The following is a 22,493-nucleotide window of genomic DNA, read 5'->3' as shown; positions in this document are numbered from 1 at the left end:
AGTGTATGTGTACTATATTTATAAAAATGGACCCTCTGTGCTTACTGTATATCTTAAGGACATCTTTTTTTTTTTTTTTTTTTTTTGAGATGGAGTCTCGCTCTGTCATCCAGGCTGGAGTACAGTAGCATGATCTCCGCTCACTGCAACCTCCTCCTCCCAGGTTCAAGAGATTCTCCTGCCTCAGCCTCTCGAGTAGCTGGGATTACAGGTGCACGCCATCATGCCCAGCTAATTTTTTGTATGTTTAGTAGACACGGGGGTTTGCCATGTTGGCCACGCTGGTCTCAAACTCCTGACCTAAAGTAATCCGTCCACCTTGGCCTCCCAAAGTGCTGGGCTTACAGGCATGAGCCACTGCACCTGGCCCAAGGACATCTTTTCATATCAAAAAATTAAGAATTACCATTAAGTTTCAAACTATATAGTTTATTTAAACAATCACCTAAAGACAATAATTTGTTTTAAATTCCAGTGTTCCAAATGTTAATGATTGATGAATACAGGAGAAAGATATATGAGGGTTTAGTGTATTATTCTTTCAAATTCTTTGTACATTAAAAACTTTTCAAAATAATAAGGTGAAAAAAAAATAAGTTGAAATGTAGCACAGGTCATGAATTCATCTACTCTAAATATCCTCTCCAAATAAAATCCTACAATGTCTAGGTCCATAGACATTTACCAAACACCCTCTAAAAAGTTTGTGCCAATTCACACCCCCATCAACAGTGTATGAAAATGTCCATCTTTTCTCTTATACACACTGAGAATTTTAAACTATCTGAAAGTTAAAACTGATATCTTAATTTCATTTGCATTTCAAAAATTGCTGCTGATATTAAATATCTTGGTTGACTTTTTATAAAAATAATTTGTTCATGTTCTTTACTTATTTTTCTATTGATATTCATCATTCTTACTGATTTACAAAAACCCTTTGTAAATTAAGCTTCTGTCATATGTTAAAGCATTTTTCCTTTAGGTTGCTGATTCTCTCTTAACCTTATTGAAATTTTTGCCATATAATTAAAAAATTATGGGGTCAAATTTTATAAGTTTATTTACTTTTTTGGCTTTGATATCATGTTGAGGAGTTCTCTACTACTAATCTTATTAAAACATCCAATTTTCCTCTAGTAAACCCTCCTGCCCCAACAAGATTATCTTTTCCTACCACCTTTTTTAAAAAGCACATTTAGCTCTTTGATCCAGACAGGATTTAGGTATAAAAATGAGTAGAGATCCTGTTTTAAGATAACCAGCTGTACCAACATAATTTATTAAATAATCTTTATTCACTGACTATAATACAACTTCTAGCATATATTATAATCCCATGTATATTATTTCTGGTTTTTGTTTTCTTGTTGCATGGATTATCTATTTCTGGGCCGGTAATATACTATTTTATTGTCTATGGCTTTATAATATATTTTAATATATGGTAAAACACACACTCTTTTTTTTTTTTTGAGACAAAGTCTCACTCTGTCGCCAGGCTGGAGTGCAGTGGCACAATCTCGGCTCACTGCATCCTTCGCCTCCCGGGTTCAAGTGATTCTCCTTCTTCAGCCTCCCGAGTAGCTGAGACTACATGCGCACGCCACCACGCCCAGCTAATTTTTGTATTTTTAGTAGACACTGGGTTTCACCGTGTTGTTCAGGATGGTCTCCTTCTCTTGACCTTGTGATCCACCCGCCTCAGACTTCCAAAGTGCTGGGATTACAGGCATGAGCCACTCCGCCCAGCCAATTTTTCTTTATGCTAAACAATGTAAAACTTTTTGCCAGCAGCATCTCTGCCACTTGTTTTCTCTGTTTAGGCTAGTAGTAGGCAAAGTGTATAATTCTTACCAACCTAGGTAATTTCAATACGGTGTTTCAAGGCAGTTATAAAAATGGTAACAATAACATCGTCTTTTTACCTTTCGTTGATCAAGCTGTGTGTTATGAAGCAGTACCGCAGTCATATTTGGATATAATTTTACCATTACACCAGTATCTCTACAAAAAAAAAAAATAATAATAAGCCTGGTTAAAATAATAAGTATCTGTATATCCATTAACAAATAAAACATTATGTTTTCATATGAGGAAAAAGTAAAAAATGAAAAGAAACCATTCTAGCACGTTTTTAGAACTATAAAAAGTATACTTTTCAACTGAAAATATACCCTATAAATAAATATGTGTGAATCAAAGAATGAAGAAAAGATAAAGAAAAAACATGCAATAGAAAAGCTTTTAGAGCCAGGTGTGGTGGCTCACACCTGTAATCCCAGCACTTTGGCAGGCCAAGGCAGGCAGATCACGAGGTCAAGAGATCAATACCATCCTGGCCAACATGGTGAAACCCCATCTCTATTAAAAATACAAAAATTAGCTGGGTGTGGTGGCGCGTGTCTGTAATCCCAGCTACTCAGGAGGGTGACGCAGGAGAATTGTTTGAACCCGAAAGGCAGAGGTGGCAGTGAGCTGAGATCGTGCCACTGCACTCCAACTTGGCGACAGAGCGAGACTCCGTCTCAACAAAAAAAACTTTTAGAATATATGTTCTTCTGTATTTCTCTTTATAATTTCCAAAAACATTTTTTTTTTTTTTTTTTTTGCCACCCAGGCTGGAGTGCAGTGGTGCCATCTGGGCTCACTGCAACCTCCGCCTCCCAGGTTCAAGCCATTCTCATGCCTCAGCCTCCCAAGCAGCTGGGATTACAGGCATGTGCCACCATGACCAGCTAATTTTTGTATTTTTAGTAGAGACAGGGTTTCACAAGGTTGGCCAGGCTGGTCTCGATGTTCCAAAAATTTTCGAAATGACATTAAATATTTTAAAAATAGTATAGAATATCATATGATTAACCTGTAAGGTAAGGATTTAAGGAAGGTGGTCAGGTAAAATGGGATACTTATTTCATTAAAAAACTAATCTTCCCTTTTTTCTCTAGTCTATGAAAATAAGCCATCCCATTTCTTATTTTTCACCTGCAATATTAAACAAATTATCTCATTGCCTTTTATTTTATTTCAAATAGCTTTGAACATTTTTGCTACATTTGATAATTTCTTTTTTCTTAAAAAAGGGATTTTCTTATCCTAAAAAAACAGGCTCTTTTAGCCGGTCAAAAAAAATGCTTTGAGATTGAAATTGGCTTTTTTTTTTTTTTTTTTTTTTTTGAGATGGAGTCTCGCTCTGTCGCCCAGGCTGGAGTGCAGTGGTGCGATCTCATCTCACTGCAACCTCTGCCTCCCGGGTTCAAGCGATTCTCATGCCTCAGCCTCCTGAGTAGCTGGGATTACAGGCATGCACCACCATGCCTGGCTAACTTTTGTATTTTTAGTAGAGATGGGGTTTCACCATGTTGGTCAGGCTGGTCTCGAACCCCCACTTCGTGATCCACCTGCCTTGGCCTCCCAAAGTGCTGGGATTACAGGCGTGAGCCATTGTGTCCGGCCGAAATTGGATTTAAAAATATGTGCCAGTTAAGCATTCAGATATGTTTAAAATAAGCCATCAAAAGAAAAAAAAAAAGAAATAAGGAAATATTGCTAAGTCTATTTTGGGCCTATTTAATATTTACTGGGAAAATTAATTTGGGGTTTCACCAATTACTAGTAGAAAATTTGGTTAAAGAATTCAGTTGGCCGGGCGCAGTGGCTCACGCCTGTAATCCCAGCACTTTGGGAGGCCGAGGGGGGCGGATCACAAGGTCAGGAGATCGAGACCATCCTGGCTAACAAGGTGAAACCCTGTCTCTACTAAAAATACAAAAAATAATTAGCTGGGCGTGGTGGCGGGTGCCTGTAGTCCCAGCTACCAGGGAGGATGAGGCAGGAGAATGGCGTGAACCCGGGAGGCAGAGATTGCAGTGAGCCGAGATGGCACCACTGCACTCCAGCCTGGGTGACAGAGCGAGACTCCATCCCAAAAAAAAAAAAAGAAAAAGAATTCAGTTAAGAGAACCTATCATAATTAGAACCACAGAACTGTTACTGAAATTGTATAAAATGATATAGAAAATAAAATATACCATACTTTAAAAAGTAATGATTATATGGCAATTGGCATGTAATCTAAACACCTTATGATTTCAAAGTAAATAAAGTAAATGTAAAATTAAATTGGGTTTATAATAGGAATCTGTTAAAAACCAAAACAGGGCTGGGCACGGTAGCTCATGCCTATAATCCTGGCACTCTGGGAGGCTGAGGCAGGAGGATGGCTTGAGGCCAGGAGTTTAAGACCAACCTGGGCAACATAGTGAGACCATGTCTTTACAAAAAAATTTAAAAATCAGCCACGTGTGGTGGTGTGTGCTTGTAGTCCTAAATACTCAGGAGGTTGAGGTGGGAGAACTGCCTGATCCCAGGAGTTCAAGGCAGCTGTGAGGTACGACGGCACCACTGCATCCCACTGTGGGTGGCTGGTAAGACCGTGTCTCTAAAGAAATAAAGGAAAAAGCTCAGCATAGTATATTACTTGATATTACCTGATTTCAGTTATTGTGGCGGTATACACTGCTCCAAATTCTAATTGCTGCTCTTGCTGTAAGTGCAAAATAAGCCATCAGATTCATAAAGAAAACATCAACAAAAAGTAGAAAAAACAAATATAGCTATATGATATGTAATTAATGTGATCTATACTTACATCATCCTTGCAGATTTCAGTAATGAAGTCTCTTGCCTCATGCAAAGCACTGGGTGTTGGTGCAAATACAGAAAACGTTTCTTCATCCACCTGACTAATAGTTACACCTTTTAAAAACATAATGTAACATATTAAAGTTAACTTGGCTGGGCATAGTGGGTCACATTTGTAATCCCAGCACTCTGGGGGGCTGACGTGGGAGGATCACTTGAGCTCAGGCGTTCAAGGCCAGCCTGGGCAACAAAGGGAGAGACTGTTACTACAAAAAATAAATTCAAAAATTAGCTGGACCTGGTAGCATGTGCCCAACTACTTGGGAATCACAGTTGGGAGGATCACTTGAGACTAGGGGTCAAGGCTGGAGTTAGCTGTGATTGTGTACTGCACTCCAGTCTGGGTGACAGAGCAAGACCCCGTCTCAAAAAAAAAAGTTAACTTGCTCATTCCAGTGGAAACTAGTCTTAAAGATAGATGTGAGAACAGGAGGGACCTATTAGTAGCTGGGTGGAGTTATGCTGTATTTAATCATTACTTTAGGAATGAAGGAATTCATTCATCAACAAATACACTCTGCATACTTGCTAGGTAACTGGCATTATACTAGGTAGGCCTTGGGGATACAATGGTGAGCCAATATGCTTGATTTCTTGAAATTCACCATCTGGTGAAATCAAATATATCTATACAAATTTTGGAGAGTCTGGTTCTGCTCTCTTAATTACGAGTAGAAACTATAATAGAACCCTTTCCTTACCTTTTTTTCTTTCTCCCGCTTACTCTTAAAGGGAGGGGTGAATAAATGAATAAGGGACAAAATCACATCAGTTTCTCAATGTTAGCAAATGGCTAAGGTGACTCTGCTTCTCACTCTCTTGCAATAACCTCAAACCTTGAAGTATGAGGTAATTCAAACACTGCTTCAGGAAAAGTAAATTAAAGCATTTTTTTTAATATTACTCTTTAAATAAAAGAGTTAAAACTAAGTGAACGTAGCAGAATAAAAAGAAGTAACTAAGTAATGATTCCTCTAAAGTTAAAAACTAAAAATTATTCTAGATGTTCAACTATAAAATGTTGCAAAAAAGTCCTGATGAATTCTTTGTAATCCTTCTTGAATATAGTTAAGAATGACCATTTGCTAATTTATTAATAGGCACACAGAAAACTCACAGTCAAGACATGTCATATCCTTTTCTCCTGGTCTTTCTCTCATTTCTCAAATAAATATATATTTAAAGCAACATACTAGAGATGAAATAGCAAACTTTTATGGTCTAGCATTTAATTAAAAAACCCCAAACTTCATACAACTCTTACCTGTTTCAGCCTGAAGTTTTTTTAAGTTATATCCACCTGGTCCAACAAATTTTGCTCGTTTTGATAATGGAACCTGAACAGTTTCTGGAATGTAATACAGACAAATATATAAACAATTCAACTACATACATGAACCTAAAACATGCCATGGTCACTTGAGTTTTTTTTTTTTTTGACCTAGACACATGTAAAAATATTTTACTATAAAACAGAAAAGTAGATGATTAAAATTACTGAAAACTGTTAAAGAATATTCCCTAAAATTTAAAGCATTTTAACTACAAAAGTATTTAAAATATTTTCATTTTGTGCACTGGGTAAAAACAATCTAAAAGCAGTAATATTCGTTCATATATTAATGTTTATCTTACCATGATCACTAAAACTTTTTATTTTTTTTTTTGAGATGGAGTCTCGCTCTGTCGCCCAGGCTGGAGTGCAGTGGCGTGATCTCGGCTCACTGCAAGCTCCGCCTCCTGGGTTCATGCCATTCTCCTGCCTCAGCCTCCCGAGTAGCTGGGACTACAGGCGCCTGCCACCACACCCGGCTGATTTTTTGTATTTTTTAGTAGAGACAGGGTTTCACTGTGTTAGCCAGGATGGTCTCGATCTCCTGACCTCGTGATCTGCCCACCTCGGCCTCCCAAAGTGCTGGGATTACAGGCGTGAGCCACCGCGCCCGGCCGATCACTAAAATTTTAATGTATTACCTACAACAGGTCCATTTTCTTTTCTAGATGTTCGAGGTTTTGAAATAGTTTTGTTCATGATCTGTAATATCTCCTTTTTTGCCACTAGAAGAGAAAAACACAAAAATTATAACTACATAAAACAAATATGATCTGAAATACTACACTCTTAGTTTTCATGGTATACAATCTAAACCCTGTAGCTTAATAATTGAAACTTTCCACATCCCTATTACCTTGAAAATTCACTCATATTCTCTTCTCCATAAATCCTATCTTAAAGAGAGTTGCTTAATTTGTAAAAATTGAAATTTCACTGGTAACCCACTTTGGTGTTTATTCATGCGTCCCAAAAACTTAGTTGTTCTTCTTTTTTTTAAATAAATATGGGATCTCACTACGTTGCCCAGGCTGGTCTTGAACTCCTGGGGCTCAAGCAATCTTCCTGCCTTGGCCTCCCAAAGTGCTAGGATGAGCCACCATGCCATGCCTGGCTACTTAGTACTTTTTTTTTGAGACAGTTTCTCTCTGTCACCCAGGCTGGCGTGCAACGGCGTGATCTCGGCTCACTGTAACCTCTGCCTCCTGGGCTCAAGTGATTCTCTGGTCTCAGCCTCCTGAGCAGCTGGGATTACAGGTATGCGCCACCATGCCCGGCTAATTGTTGTACTTTTAGTAGAGACAGGGTTTCACCATGTTGGCCAGGCTGGTCTCGAACTCCTGACCTGAAGTGATCTGCCTGCCTCGGCCTCTCTAAGTGCTGGGATTACAGACGTGAGCCACCACACCTGGCTAGTACTTCTTGATCTAAGTTATATGAAATTCCACTTTTTAAAGCAATATTTTATAATAAGCCTAATGAGAACCGTAGTTCCCATTAGCAAAGTGGAAAAGAATGAAGGGAGAATCAAGCACACTAGCTCACCTGAAGCTTGTTGAATAGCCTCCATTACAATTTTTATTGGTATTCCAGGTAATTTAATATCAGCCTAATATGGAAAAGTCAAACAATTATATAAATATTGACTCATGGCATTATTTAAACGTTACAAAAATGAAACAAAATGGGTTTTAAAAATACCTGTAATGCAGTTATTCCTTTATTAGTGCCAGCTATTTTGAAGTCCATGTCACCATTGTAATCTTCAATTCCCTTCAGGAATTTAAAAAGTTATGACATAGTTTGAAACAAAAACAAAAGTCAACATATTCACTGTAGAAACATTTCAAAAAACAGCTTTAGAAGTAAACCATATCCTAAGTCCAAACACAAAGCAATGTTTTCTACATTAACTACCACTTCCAATTTGTGACTTTTTAAGCTACAATTATTTTCACCAGAAACATCATTTTATTTTTAGATCATTCCTTTCCCTCATAAATGCCTGAGAATGAATTTATGATCATCCTAAAGTGAGCCATTATGAATACTTACATTGTGTAAGTATCACTGCAATACTTAAGGGTAAGTATTACTACTTTTTTAAAGTAATCATTTTATTTTATTTTATTTGAGACAAGAGTCTTGCTCTGTTGCCCAGGCTGGAGTGCAGTGGCACGATCTTGGCTCACTGCAACCTCTGCCTCCCGGGTTCAAGCAATTCTGCCTCAGCCTGCCAAGTAGATGGGATTACAGGTGTGTGCCACCATGTCCAGACTAATTTTTGTATTTTTAGTAGAGATGGAGTTTTGCCACATTAGCCACACTGGTCTGGAACTCCTGACTTCCCAAAGTGCTGGGATTACAGGCATGAGTCACTGTGCCTGGTCTATTACTATTAATATAATATCTATTTTAAATTCATATCCTATAAGATACAAGGTGAATAAGCAGAGGAGGAAGGGAAGAACAAGTACCTGTTCTTCAAATACTAGCATTCTTCTAAGCATATGCTACGTGCAAAGTACATATAGTCTTCACCATTATTTGTTTTTATATTTTAATTTTTATTTATTTATTTTTAGCCTTCATTATTAAATATTTGAAACCGGGAATATACTTGCCAAAATATCTGTCAGCAAACGATAATCTTCTATTTCACCCTTCTCAGGATCGGTTTTGGTGACCAATCCTATTGCTACGCCTGCAACAGCAGATGAAATTGGAACCCCTATAATTGGAAAAAAGAACTTCTGTCGGTAATGTGTACATGAGCCTAAAACAAATATTTATCTATCAACTTTTTTTTTTTTTGAGAGGGAGTCTTGCTCTGTTGCCCAGACTGGAGTGCAGTGGCATGATCTTGGCTCACTGCAGCCTCTGCCTCCTGGGTTCAAGCGATCCTCCCACCTCAGCCTCCCCAGTAGCTGGGATTATAGGTGCCCGCCAAGATGCCTGGCTAATTTGCTTGTATTTTTAGTAGAGATGGGGTTTCAACCATGTTGGCCCTGTTGGTCTTGAACTCCTGACCTCAGGTGATCCGCCATCCTCAGCCTCCCAAAGTGCTGGGATTACAAGCGTGAGCCACCGCGCCCAGCAGACATTTATTTTTAATGTAAGTGGATATTGTTGTCTAAATTGACAATCACCGAAGCTGAGTTGGAAGTCTTAAGAGGTCATCTGACCACTTCATTTGTTTTTGAACATATAATAAAGTTCCCTAAAACAATGTAAACAAGTACTATATCCAGCAAAAACTTCTCTAACAATAGCAAACTTTATAACTTAAATTATCCATTGCTTTGCTTTTTTGCTTCAGGTGTCTTATTTTCTTTTTGTTGGAAAGTAAGCATCTATTTGGTAAATTCTTCCAGCCTGAACCCCTCAGTTTACCTCCCCATGGCAGCTAACAATAGTGTATCCTCCTAGAAAATTTCTGTGCACAAGTATAAATGTAAATATAATCTTTTGTTTTCTTTACTCGTGGCAGCAGACTATGCATTTACTGTTCTGCACCTTGCCTTTTTCACTTAATAACATGTCTTGGATATTGACACATACCACCACACAAAGCTCTACTCTATCCTTTGAATAGTTGCATAGTACTCCCTGTATGTTTTATAAGTCACACACAGAAGTGCGATTGCTGAGTCAAAAGGTATGTGCATTTACGTTTGTTAGACTGTGAAACTGCCTTCTAAAGACATAGCATTTTAAACTTTTACCAGTGGTGTAAGAAGGTACATGCTACTCTATATTCTTATTAATTCTTGTCAAATCTTTTGATTTTTCTCAATTTAAAGGGTAAAAAATGGTTATTTTAAATCTGACTTGTTTTTTTATGACTGAGGTTGAAAACTATTTCATGTTCATAAACCTATTTATATGTCTTATTTTGAGAACTCCCTGTTCATGGCCTTCAACACTTTTCTACTTGGTTGGCATTCTTTTTATTACTGATTTTCTTTCAATATGGACAGATCTTTATTAAAATGTAAAGATAAAATGTTATGTTTAATAACATATAAATATAAAATATTTTATTTCCTAGTTCGTTGACTTTGCTTATGGTCATTAGTTTTCTGTGTAGGATTTTTAGTTTATGTAATCATGGTTTCTGGGTTTTGCTTAGCAGAGCTTTTCTTATCCAAGATTTTGATAAAACCTACCATCTTCCATTTGTTTAAAAATGTTTAAGTTTTGATCACTTGGAATTTACTTTGGTATAAAGGAGTGTGGATCTCATTTAATTTTCTCTAAGCAACCTCATGTATACTTATGATTTTAACAACCATCTATAATGTTGATGACTTAAAAATCTATCCCTCCTGTCAAGCTCTCTGTGCCAAACCCTGGACCTGTATTAGTAAACTCCCTGTCAGACATCTCCAGCTAAATGTCCCCAAAGCACCTTAAATATATATTCAAAATTGAGCCAGGCCCAGTGGCTCATGCTTGTAATTCCAACGCTTTGGCAGGCCAAGGTGGGAGGATCACTTGAACTCAGGAATTTGAGACCAGCCTGGGCAACATAGTGAGACCTCATCTCTATAAATAATAATAATGATGATGATGATGAAAGAAATACATATATGTTCAAAATTCAATCACTATCAAAAAATCCTTTTCCTCCTGCATTCTTTGGTTGAAAGCAACTAAGACACTCATGCCAGAATCAACATTTCTTTCCTCATTTTCTATATCCCATCAAGTCACAAAGATCTGTTTATTTTTTAGAAAGCTGTCCTTTACCTTAAATATTAAAATACCTATTGTTACTTTTTAGTCTGAGTCCACATCATTTCTTGCCCTGGCAACAATCTCCCTGTCTGGCTTCCCAGATTTTAGTTTCTCTCTTTGCTTCTTAGTCTCTCCCATCTCATTCCCCAGGGCTACTCATCACTTAAGCTGGGAAAAACTATTTGGAAAAAACAAAAGCAGATTCAAATCATGCCACTGTTTTCCACAAAATCCTTCAAGCTCCCCATTGCCTACTTTCAGGAAATTTTTGTACAGATTCTGTGGTCAAATAAATTTGGAAAAATATTACATGTCCTATTCCTAAAGAGTCAGCATTCGGATTAGCTTATTAAAGTCTATTTAATCCACATTAAATAAACCTGCCAAACCCTGCTGAAACTTAACTTGAGAACAGAATAAACTTTTTCATGGTATACAATAATCAATGTCCTGTGGAACACTATTCCATGGAATACTGAATTGGAAAAATGCTGGCTTTAAGTCCAAACTCCTTAGCATAACAATAACCTTCAACATATGGTTCTACTTTATTACCTTAAAACCTCTTTCGAGTACATTCCTGAAACACACTACACTGTAACTTCTTAACTTTGCACATGCTGGTCCTTTCATGTGAAATACAGGCCCTGCTCCTAATATGCCCAGTCAACAATTACTCAGCCTTCAAAATCAGATGAAATGTAGTAGTCTCTCTCAGCCAATTATGCTTAGCCTAGTTCAACAATCACCCTTACACATATTTGTACTATTACCTCTTTAATCTATTAGTATCTTTTTGTTTGTTTTCAAACCTTTAAGCTTTTTCAAAAACTGGGTACAATTTGTATCCCCAGGGCACAGGACAGTGCCTGACTTAGGGCAGGGCAAGCCCTACTCAAGCAATTCAAATTCATATTTGAATTGAACTGTCTACCTTGTATCGGCCCATCCCACAGGACTTGACATTCATTCTTATCAAATTTAATTTTTTTGAGGTTTTTGGCTTTAACGCTTCAAATTTAATTTTTAAACTATTAAGCTCCATATTTTTTTATCCTGCTCAATTTTGTCAGTTACCCATTCCTTTTAATCAGTATTTTTATTGGCAGTATTTTTACTGGCAGGCCAGTGTTCTCAGTCAAGTCAACACTGAAACAGACAGGGCTGAAATAAGCATCCTCAAGTCCTCAACTCGAGATCCTTCTCTGACCTGTTGATCAGATTAAGCAGTCCCTTTGCCCATCCCTTAACCAGTATGAATGGTGCACCTATTATCTAGTCTAAATTTCTGCATCATTTACACAAGATATCATAAAGATATCATAAACAGTAAAGCTGAATTATAGATACATCACACCAACAGCAATACCCTCTACTGCAAATGCAGTAATTTCTTCAAAAAAGAAAGTGAATTAACTATGGCATGACTTATTTTGGAGAAGTCCCTTCTGACTTCTTTCTGTAGTCCCTTTCCTTTTTTTTTTTGTTTCTTGAGACAGAGTCACTCTGTCACCCAGGCTGGAGTGCAGTGGCACGATCTTGGCTCCCTGCAGCCTCTGCCTCCTGGGTTCAAGTGATTCTCTTGACTCAGCCTCCCAAGTAGCTGGGATTACAGGCGTGGGCCACCACGCCCGGCTAATTTTTGTATTTTTAGTAGAGAAGGGGTTTCACTGTTGTTGGCCAGGCAGGCCTCAAACTCCTGACCTCAAGTGATCCACCCACCTCAGGCTCCCAAAGTGCTGCGATTACAGGCATGAGCCACTGTGCCTGGCCCCTTTCCTTTCTAAACTACTTATAAACCATTCTTTTTATAAGTTCTTAAGAGTCTTGTTGAGGGTCACGATCAAGTTCATTGGGTTATACTTTATAGAAAATACTTTTCTTCTCTTCCAATAATAAGAACGTTTTCCGTCCTTGGGATACTAGTCTCCACGATTTCTCAATGACTGCCATCATACTTCAGTAACCTAATCCTGAAGTTCTCATTATAATCGAGGATGAGCTTTTGTCTAGACCAAAAGATCTGAATTCATTTAAAAATGGCAGGTAAAGACTCTCCCATGATGATGTCATCTTTTATTTTTCAGTTTACTTTTTTCAAGATTTGTTCAGTGTTTTCCAGTATGAGATTTGGAATACTGAGAAACACAAGTGCCATGAAGTCTAAGACTGTTTTGTTCATCACCATGTCCTAAGAACTTAGATCAGTGCTTGGCACATAGGTGCCACAAAGTAAAGATTTGTAGAGTGAAAGAATGAAGATGAAAATAGTAGCAGCAGTATTTTACCAGCTACCTTAAATATCAGATTATGTTTTCCTTTATTGAATGAATTACAAAAGTACCTTTAGCATTTTTTGCTTTGGCCTGTTTTTAGTTTTAATTTTTCTAGATAATATTATTATATATTCAAACTATGTTTTCATTTAATCCTTTGTTATGGCCCTCTTTTCTATCTTTCATGCCAGTACTGTAAATGTGTTAAGTTATCAGAGAACTCCTTCTGGGGCCTCTTTAGTGTCTTTAGGCTCCTTCTCTATCTTCTCGAATAGCAGCATTGATGACAGTTTGGCACGAACTGATTTTAAGAATCTCCTAGCGGCCAGGCGCGGTGGCTCACGCCTGTAATCCTAGCACTTTGGGAGGGCAAGGTGGGTGGATCACGAGGTCAGGAGTTCGAGGTCAGCCTGGCCAATATGGTGAAACCCCGTCTCTACTAAAAATACAAAAATTAGCCAGGTGTGGTAGCACACGCCTGTAATCCCAGCTACTCAGGAGGCTGAGGCAGAAGAATCACTTGAACCCGGGAGGCGGAGGTTGCAGTGAGCCGAGACTGCACCACTGCACTTCAGCCTGGGCCACAGAGCGAGACTCTGTCTCAAAAAAAAAAAAAAAAAAAAAAAAAAAAAAAAAAAAATCTCCTAGCATAATCTTTCATTTTTGGCATTTCAGACCTGGGGATTATAATGAACCATTTGTAGTCCGCCTTCCTAAAATTGTGTGTACATGCCTGAGTGGCATTGTTCTCTTGGCCTGTATAAATCGACTGAAAGATTACAGTTGCTTTCTCTTATGATTCCTAATAGTACTTACTAATCAAAACTTCCTTGGTAATTGGAATCAATTCTGGAGCTCTCTACCTTTTGGAAGGAAATAAAGTTTACTAGGTCACCAATGCAAATAAAAATTTTTCAGTGTACTGCTTTTAGCTAAAAATAAGAATTCCAGCAGATATCCAGATATCTGAAGCTTTACTTTTCAACCATCTTGCCTCTGGCTTGATTTGGTCATCTGTAATCTGACTTTGAGTTTTACTAAAATCCAAATTTAAAGAAATCTTATATTTTATACTAACAGGTGTGTATAAAAGGTTAGCATTTTTTTTTAATCTTTTTTGTAGAGATGAGGTCTTGCTATGTTGCCCAGGCTGGTCTTGAACTCCTGGCCTCAAGTGAGCCTCCTACCTTGGCCTCCCAAAGTGCTGGGATTATAGGCATGAGCAATATCAGAAGTATTGAGACATAATTCTTTTACCTGAATCCATTAATGCTAAACTTCCGCCACATGCAGATGCCATAGAAGATGACCCTATAGAAACAAAAATAACTGCTTTATATTATACTCATTTTTTTAATGTAGAAAAGTGTTACTATTGGTTGTTTCCTTATAAATATTCAATTACAATACAAATATTCAATAGTCTCTTCTTCTTTTTAAAAGCACCTAAGGCAAGGTCTTTTAAGCTATAAACTACGGGGCTGCAAGGTCCAATATGGTAGCCATTAGCCATAAGTGGTGACTTAAAGTTAAATCAATTAAAATAAATTTAATTCTTCAACTAGATAGGACAGATAAAGAGGATTTCTATCATCACAAAAAGTTTTATTTTATTATTTTTTTTTAGACGGAGTCTCAGCCCACCACCACGCCCAGCTAATTTTTTGTATTTTTAGTACAGACAGAGTTTCACCATGTTAGCCCCTCTGGACCTCGTGATCCACCCATCTCGGCCTCCCAAAGTGCTGGGATTACAGGTGTGAGCCACCAAGCCCAGCCCATCACAAAAAGTTCTATTGCGCAGTATTGCTACAGATATTCTAAATAGACTTCCTAGGGAATATCTTTTTTCTTGCTTATCAGAAGTAGTTAAAGATACAGGGCTTTGGCTCTCTCACTCTCATAAGCCCATTAATTTAGTCACACCCAGTAGAGAACCACAAAGTCTTTAGTTTAAATTCTGAGTTTACCTTGGTATTTTTCCCTCAAAATCTGTGACTATCTGATTTATGTCTGTTACACCTTTAAGAACTCCATGACCTTTCTGCCTTTAATGACTACACCGTACCTTGACCCATGGACTAATTTTTTATTTAAATGTGACCTCTTGGCCTAGACTCCCTCTGTGATGTACACTTATTATTCATGTGGATATGTGACAGGTATCCCCTGCCTAATGATCACTCTATTTTGGCCCTTCCTGTCTCTGTTAACCTTGTTCTGTGGTTTTTTGGTAAAAATAAAGAAACAAGCCAAACTGGATCTACTATAACAGATAAAGAAAAACATTTGTTTTATATTGCTTTCAAAACAATTCATTAGCTAAGAATAGAGATTAAGACAAGTATATGATTAACTCAATACATTTTTCTCTTGCAATAAACTTGGGTTCTGTAGTAATAAACAAAATGTAACATTACATTTGAAAACTTAATAATAGAATAGGGAATATGGTCTTCTCTACTATGGAAGAAGTATTTCAATACCATACCATTTGACTCTAGGACTTCAGATGTAACTCTTATGGTGAAAGGAAAATCTCTGGGAATAACAGGATACAAAGCTTTCTCAGCAAGAGCACCTAAATTAGAATAGAAAACAATAAGTAAAAAATGTATTAAGTCTCTGTAAGAATACCATATAAGTTTACAGACCTGTACTTACCATGCCCAAGTTCTCTTCTATTTAAACCAGTGACTTTGCCAATTTCATTAGTTGCATAAGGAGGAAACTTAAAAAAAAAACACAAACACACATATACAATTGACATAGAAAGATGTCCAAGTTATATTACCAAAATAATAAAACAACTTATAGAACAGTATAATCTCATTTTTGTTTTTTAAAAAAGTACATTCATAAATATACAGAAAATGTATGATATAAATTTAACATACATACCAAATTGCTAAAAGTAAGCTATTTCAAGTGTGTAAATGGATTAGGATGTGGGAACTGGATGGGTATGGGGATTTACACCATAAATTTCCATTACGTTTAAATTATTAACAATAACAAAAAGTTATATTTTTGTAATAAGTAAAAATATGTACATATTTAAAAAGTACACATTGAAGAATCACAGATTTTTTTTCCATAGCAAAGCCCACATTTATTTCACTAAATTGAAATTTAATTTACACCGATACTTTTTAGAGTTATCTCTCTCCACTACCTTTTTCAGATATGAAACAAAATACATGAATGGGAAAGTTGCATATTTTGAAGTATTTCTCAAGCAAAACATAATGACAAAAATGTATGGAGGAAACAGCTCTTTTCCATAAGGGTTTTATTTTAGCCAATGGTTGCAAACTGTTTTATTTGGTGGATATGTTACCTTGAAGGAATATGAATTAGTTGTGATCATTTGACAATAGGAAGACTTCCCATAAAAATCTGTAATTTCAGGCCGGGCGCAGTGGCTCATGCCTGTAATCCCAGCACTTTGGGAGGCCAAGGCAGGCAGCTCACTTGAGCTCAGGAGTTTGAGACTAGCCTGGCCAACATGGTGAGACCCTGTATCTACTAAAAATAGAAAAATCAGCCGGGCGTGGTGGCACATGCCTGTAATCCCAGCTACTCATGAGGCTGAGGCACAAGAACTGCTTGAACCCAGGAAGTGGAGGTTGCAGTAAGCTGAGACTGCGCCACTGCACTGCAGCCTGTGGAACAGAGACCTCGTTGTTAAAAAAAAAAAAAAAAAAAAAAAAAAAAATTCCCCCAAATATCTGTAATTCCAGATTAACAATAATTTTTTTTTTTTTTTTTTTTTTTTAAGACGGAGTTCTGCTTTTGTTGCCCAGGCTGGCGTGCAATGGTGTGATCTCGGCTCACCGCAACCTCCGCTTCCGGGTTCAAGTGATTCTCCTGCCTCAGCCTCCCAAGTAGCTGGGATTACAGGCATGCGCCACCATGCCCACCTAATTTTGTATTTTTAGTAGAGGCGGAGTTTCACCATGTTGGTCAGGCTGGTCTTGAACTCCCAACCTCAGGTGATCCACCCGCCTCAGCCTCCCAAATTGCTGAGATTACAGGCGTGAGCCACCACTCTTAAAAGCAGTGGATGGAGCAGGAATCTGATTAAACCTCTGGATCTAGCAATTTGCAGGAAATAGAGAGGGTGGAGGAACATGTTGAATTGCACCACGAGTGTGCAATCAGCAACACCCAGACTGTGGGAGACTATAAGTCAAATGGCTATGGGGCTTCAATAGATAGACTGTAAAAAAGAAAGAATGTAATGGAGGAGAAATGTATAGATTTAAAAAGATTTAAAGAAATATCAGGCCAGGCATAGTGGCTTATGTCTGTAATCCCAGCACTTTGGGAGGCTGAGGCAGGCAGACTGCTTGAGCCCAGGAGTTTGAGACCAGCCTGGGCAACATGGCAAAACCCCATTTTGTAAAAAATCTAAAAATTAGCGGGGGTGTGGTGGTGCCTGCAGTCCCAGCTACTTGGTGGACTGAGGCAGGAGGATCACTTAAGCCTGGGAGATGGAGGTTGCCGTGAGCCAAGATGGTGCCACTGCACTCCAGCCTGAGTGACAGAGTGAGACTCTGTCTCAAACAAACTGAAACAAAAAAGGAAATACCAAACGTTTCAAAGAAAAAAACAAGACCAAACTATAGTATCTAAAAATGGAGCCAGGAAATCCAAGATGATTACTGTAAAACTTAGGAGAGTAGTTACCTACTTTTAAGAGACGAAGGGTATTGAGATTGGGATGAAAAACATGGAGTGACTTTTGAGGTGGCTGGCAATGTTAAATTTCCTGACTTGGGTGGTAGTTACAAAGGTATTTGCCTTATAAAAACTTATTAAGCCATCCTTTGTTTTATACAGTTTTCAGTACCTATGCTTTATTTTATAATAAAGAGATTTACAAAAATAAAATATGGCAATAATGGCCCATATCCTTCTCCAGCTCCCTCCCCAACCCCCTTACCCAATAATCAGCTAGACCTCCATTTTGCACAGCTGCCCTTTTAAGACTGCCACATGCTCTCCAGCTCATGACAAAGAACCTGCTTTACTCAATTATAATTCCTCTCTGGCTTCTATAGCACCAGGGTACATCCAGAACAGGATATTTATAAGGGATTCAAGACATGTATGAATCTCGATGTTTATGGATATTCTGTAGCATATACTTTCTACAAAAAAAAGTTCTCTATTGATTACAGCAGATTCAGCGAGAGTGAAATGCTGGGATTCTGGGCAGCCAACAAGGGTTACACAAAAATGAAATGACTTGCTACTTTACATAAGTCTCACATGTTGTATTCTTTTTATTTTTAGAGACAGGGTCTTACTCTGTTGCCCAGGTTGAAGTGCAGTGGGGTGATAATGGCTTGCTGCATTCTCAACCTCCTGGGCTCAAGCAATCCTCCCATCTCAGCCTCCCGAGTAGCTGGGACTATAGGCACATGCCACCATGCTTGGCTAATTTTTAGATCTTCTTGTAGAGACAGGATCTCACTATGTTGCCCAAGCTGGTCTTGAATTTCTGGGCTCAGCAATCCTCCCTCCTTGGCCTCGCAAAGTGCTGGGATTACAGGTATGAGCTACCACGCCCTGCTCTCCATGTACATTCTTCAAATAATAAAATTAAAAGTACTTTATATTAGGTCTGGTCCCTTAGGATTTGTTGTGAATAAAGTTAATCACAAACTCAATTATCTATAATCATCTCATATAAAGTAACTTAATATTAAATGTGTCATCTCTTACTACTAATCAATTGAGTATAAATATGAACATTTCAATGAGCGAACAGAAGGTGATTTGTCAGTTGAGGTACTTAAAAAACTCTACTTTTGTTTGACACACGTGTATACAGGCATGACTTTTTTTTTATTTTACCTAAAACGATATTGTCTGCTACACTTTCTTTAACTTTTATGTATGACTTAGAACAGGAAGTTGTTGATTAGAAAAATACTACTTTTCTCTCTAAAGTACTTATCTCTTACCTCTCTAAAGTAGTACTTTAGAGAGTGCTAAAGTACTCTCTAAAAATACTACTTACATCTCTCTCTACTTATCATTCTACACAAAGCTTGCGATGACTTCTGTAAGCAATAAAACAGTAGCCCCAAATTGACCTTAATAGATACATGATAAAACTAGAAAAGTAAAATATTATTGGTAAAACCCAGGTAGTGGATATATGGATAGTCACTGTAAAGTTCTTTCAACTTTACTGTACCCTGGAAGTTTTTAAAAATAAAATGTTCCAGCCTGAGCAACATGGCAAAACCCCATCTCTAGAAAAAAACAGAAAAATTAGCCAATTATGGTTGCACAAGCCTGTAATCCCAGCTACTTGGGAGGCTGAGGCGGGAGGATGTCTTGAGCCTGGGAGGGAGAGGTTGCAGTGAGCTGAGACTGCACCACTCCACTCCAGTCTGGGCAGTGAGAACTTGTCTCACAAAAATTAATAAAATAAAATTTTGAGGAAAAAAATTCACCTTACCTCATAGTGCAGCATGAAATTTTTATCTTTTATCCCACTAAAAATAAAAGGCATAATATTAAAAACATCATAGGGAAAAAACATTTATTTCAAAACACAACTGAAACAGATTTAAGGGGATCTTACAAAAGAACTAGGTGTTAATGAAAAATCAGACTGAAACTGAAAACCAAAGAATTAATTAGAAGGATGATTGTGAGATGATATTTTCTTCTGGGGCTTATGAATGAATTGTACAGATTTAGGAAACCAATTTTACTTTAAATATAAGCCCTTAAATATCCAGATTTGAATACTAAGACAAGACAATAGACGTATTTTTAAGCATTAATAACTACTGAGAGAATCCTAAATGCTATACCCACCTTAGTTAAATCTCAGAGCTACAATGCTTCTCCCAGTCAATATGTGAAATGAAGAAAAAGTCCTGGGATGGGGCAGAATCTGCATGATCATAAACTGTAGCTTTGGAAAAAGAAATCTAAAAACCAAACTCCTTCAGAGGACTAAAGGAATCACAGATTTTGCAAGCCAGAGAGGATTATAGCAGGTCACTGGCCCAGTTCATTTGATAAGAAATAGAAACCAAAGGCCAGTGTGGCTGAGTGATGATGTGTGCCCCTTTATTTACACAGGTTATAGACCTAAGACTAGAATATATGGAGGTACCCTGACCAAGCCCAGTGTTCTGCATTCCACCTTCACACACACACCTGCACTGTCAATTCTATCAGATACATGAAAAACAATTACAGCAGCTACTGGGAATTATCCTCATCAGTTGGGCAGCAGGAAAAGGAAGGCCGGGCCCTGTGGTCTTCTGAGACCCTTAACCAGGAACAGGAAGTAGCCCTACTAGGCACTGATGAAAATAAAGAACTGGCTATGAGTGTCAAGACTCTATGCAATAATACAGATTCTTTTTTTTTTTTGAGACAGAGTCTTACTCTGTCGCCCAGGCTGGAGCACAGTGGTGCGATCTCTCGGTTCACTGCAACCTCCACCTCCTGGGTTCACGCCATTCTCCTGCCTCAGCTTCCCGAGTAGCTGGGACTACAGGTGCCCACCATCACGCCCGGCTAATTTTTGCATTTTTAGTAGAGACGGGGTTTCACCGTGTAAGCCAGGATAGTCTTGATCTCCTGACTTCAGGATCCACCCACCTCGGCCTCCCAAGTGCTGGGATTACAGGCCTGCAATACAGATTCTTATCATCAGAATTGATTAGCATGATTTTACTGTTGACTTTTTAGGGGCAGAGGAGGACAGCCAAGTATTTCTGAACACAAAATCACAACGTGGCTTGGGACTCGACAAGGCTTTTCATTAACAAGGTTTTTCATTAACAGCCTCCAGATTATTTTCAGCAATGGGGGCTTTCGTGTATTCATTTGCTCTCTTGTTTCTAATAGAAAAACCAATCCATTCAAGATTACCAAGGAAGTCTGTCCTAAGAAATCATTCTAGAGACAGAGAACAAACTAGATATACTCACATTAAAGAATTAAATGCTTTACTAATATTTGTTCCAAATCAGTGATTTAGAAGACAATCTAGCACACACACAAAATCCTTTGAAATCATGATGATGTAAACAGAAAAATGAAGTACAAAAATACAGGTTAAAAGAAGTAACAATAATTAATAATATACCACATAAGCTTTAATTATATAATAGAACATCAGAAAACATAACAAACATCATAAAAACATAACTTACTTTATAGCTGTTATAACTTGATCTGACTTAATACCAGATTCTAATGAATCAAATGTAACGGTACAAAGCACCTAAAAAAGAAAAAGAATTCCTCAGGCTTTAATATACTAACCACAAAGATGAAAACTAAAAATACTTGAAGAATCCAACTAACTCTTAAAAAAATGAGATAAGTACATCCTCCACAAAGCTTGCCATGCTACTAACTGCAGTAAACACTCATTTATTCTATAAATATTCATACTATGTGTAAACCTCAATAATCCAAAGTTCTAACATCACTTAGACTACACATGTAAAGCACTGCTCTAGGAGTGCTGGGGAAGGAAGGCAGGAAGAGAAAGCAATATTTTTAAGAACTATGTATGAGAGTACGCTGAGGAAGCCTCAATACAGGTTCAGCCAATACAACTGCCTGCTTAAACTTAAAAAAAAATCAGGCCAGGCGTGGTGGCCCATACCTATAATCCCATCACTTCGGGAGGCTGAGGTGGGCGGATCACGAGGTCAGGAATTCGAGATCAGCCTGGCCAGTACGGTGAAACCCTGTCTCTACTAAAAATACAAAAATTAGCTGGGCATGGTGGCGTGTGCCTATAGTCCCAGCTACTTCGGAGGCTGAGGCAGAAGAATAGCTTGAACCCAAGAGGCAGAGGTTGCAGTGAGCCAAGATCATACCACTGCACTCCAGCCTGGGCAACAGAGCGAGACTCCGTCTCAGAAAAATAAGAAAAGAAAAATAAATTAAGAAAATCAGTCTTCTTTGTAGAGACATAACATAATCCAGACACTCTACAATGTATCATTCACAACATCCAGAAAACAACCTACAATGAAACAGGAAATAGGGCCCATTCTCAAGAAGAAAGACCAGGAATGGAGGCTGATTCTGAGTTGATTAAGATGGTGGATTAGCAGACAAAAGATTTTTTTGTCTTTTTTTTTGAGACGGAGTCTCACTCTGTCACCCAGGCTGGAGTGCAGTGGCACGATCTCGGCTCACTGCAACCTCCACCTCCTGGGTTCAGACGATTCTCCTACCTCAACCTCCTGAGTAGCTGGGACTACAGGTGCATGCCACCATGCCCAGCTAATTTTTTTGTATTTTTAGTAGAGATGGGGTTTCACTGTGTTAGCCAGGATGGTCTCGATCTCCTGACCTCGTGATCCGCCCGCCTTGGCCTCCCAAAGTGCTGGGATTACAGGCGTGAGCCACTGTGCCCGGCGACAAAAGATTTTTAA

General features: G+C 38.1%; 1 protein-coding gene across 2 annotated transcripts in view; it reads right to left on the bottom strand.

The window, feature by feature from the left end:
- The window catches only part of PNPT1 (polyribonucleotide nucleotidyltransferase 1), a 58,060-nt gene that overhangs the window by 4,766 nt on the left and 30,801 nt on the right, over positions 1 to 22,493 (bottom strand). For both annotated transcript variants that reach the window (XM_009237290.4, NM_001131721.1), the window contains 13 exon segments: positions 21,252 to 21,322; positions 19,532 to 19,568; positions 15,718 to 15,784; positions 15,545 to 15,634; positions 14,311 to 14,364; positions 8,662 to 8,768; positions 7,739 to 7,810; positions 7,583 to 7,646; positions 6,679 to 6,762; positions 5,969 to 6,052; positions 4,652 to 4,758; positions 4,491 to 4,546; positions 1,929 to 2,007 (listed from right to left, as the gene is read on the bottom strand). In XM_009237290.4, the coding sequence (XP_009235565.2) occupies positions 1,929 to 2,007; positions 4,491 to 4,546; positions 4,652 to 4,758; positions 5,969 to 6,052; positions 6,679 to 6,762; positions 7,583 to 7,646; positions 7,739 to 7,810; positions 8,662 to 8,768; positions 14,311 to 14,364; positions 15,545 to 15,634; positions 15,718 to 15,784; positions 19,532 to 19,568; positions 21,252 to 21,322 (972 nt within the window).

Source organism: Pongo abelii, chromosome 12 (genome assembly GCF_028885655.2).
Source record: "Pongo abelii isolate AG06213 chromosome 12, NHGRI_mPonAbe1-v2.0_pri, whole genome shotgun sequence".
In the NCBI taxonomy this organism is placed as follows: domain Eukaryota; kingdom Metazoa; phylum Chordata; class Mammalia; order Primates; family Hominidae; genus Pongo; species Pongo abelii.
The sequence above is the reverse complement of the archived record's forward strand: the minus strand, read 5'-3'. Positions and strand labels throughout refer to the sequence as shown.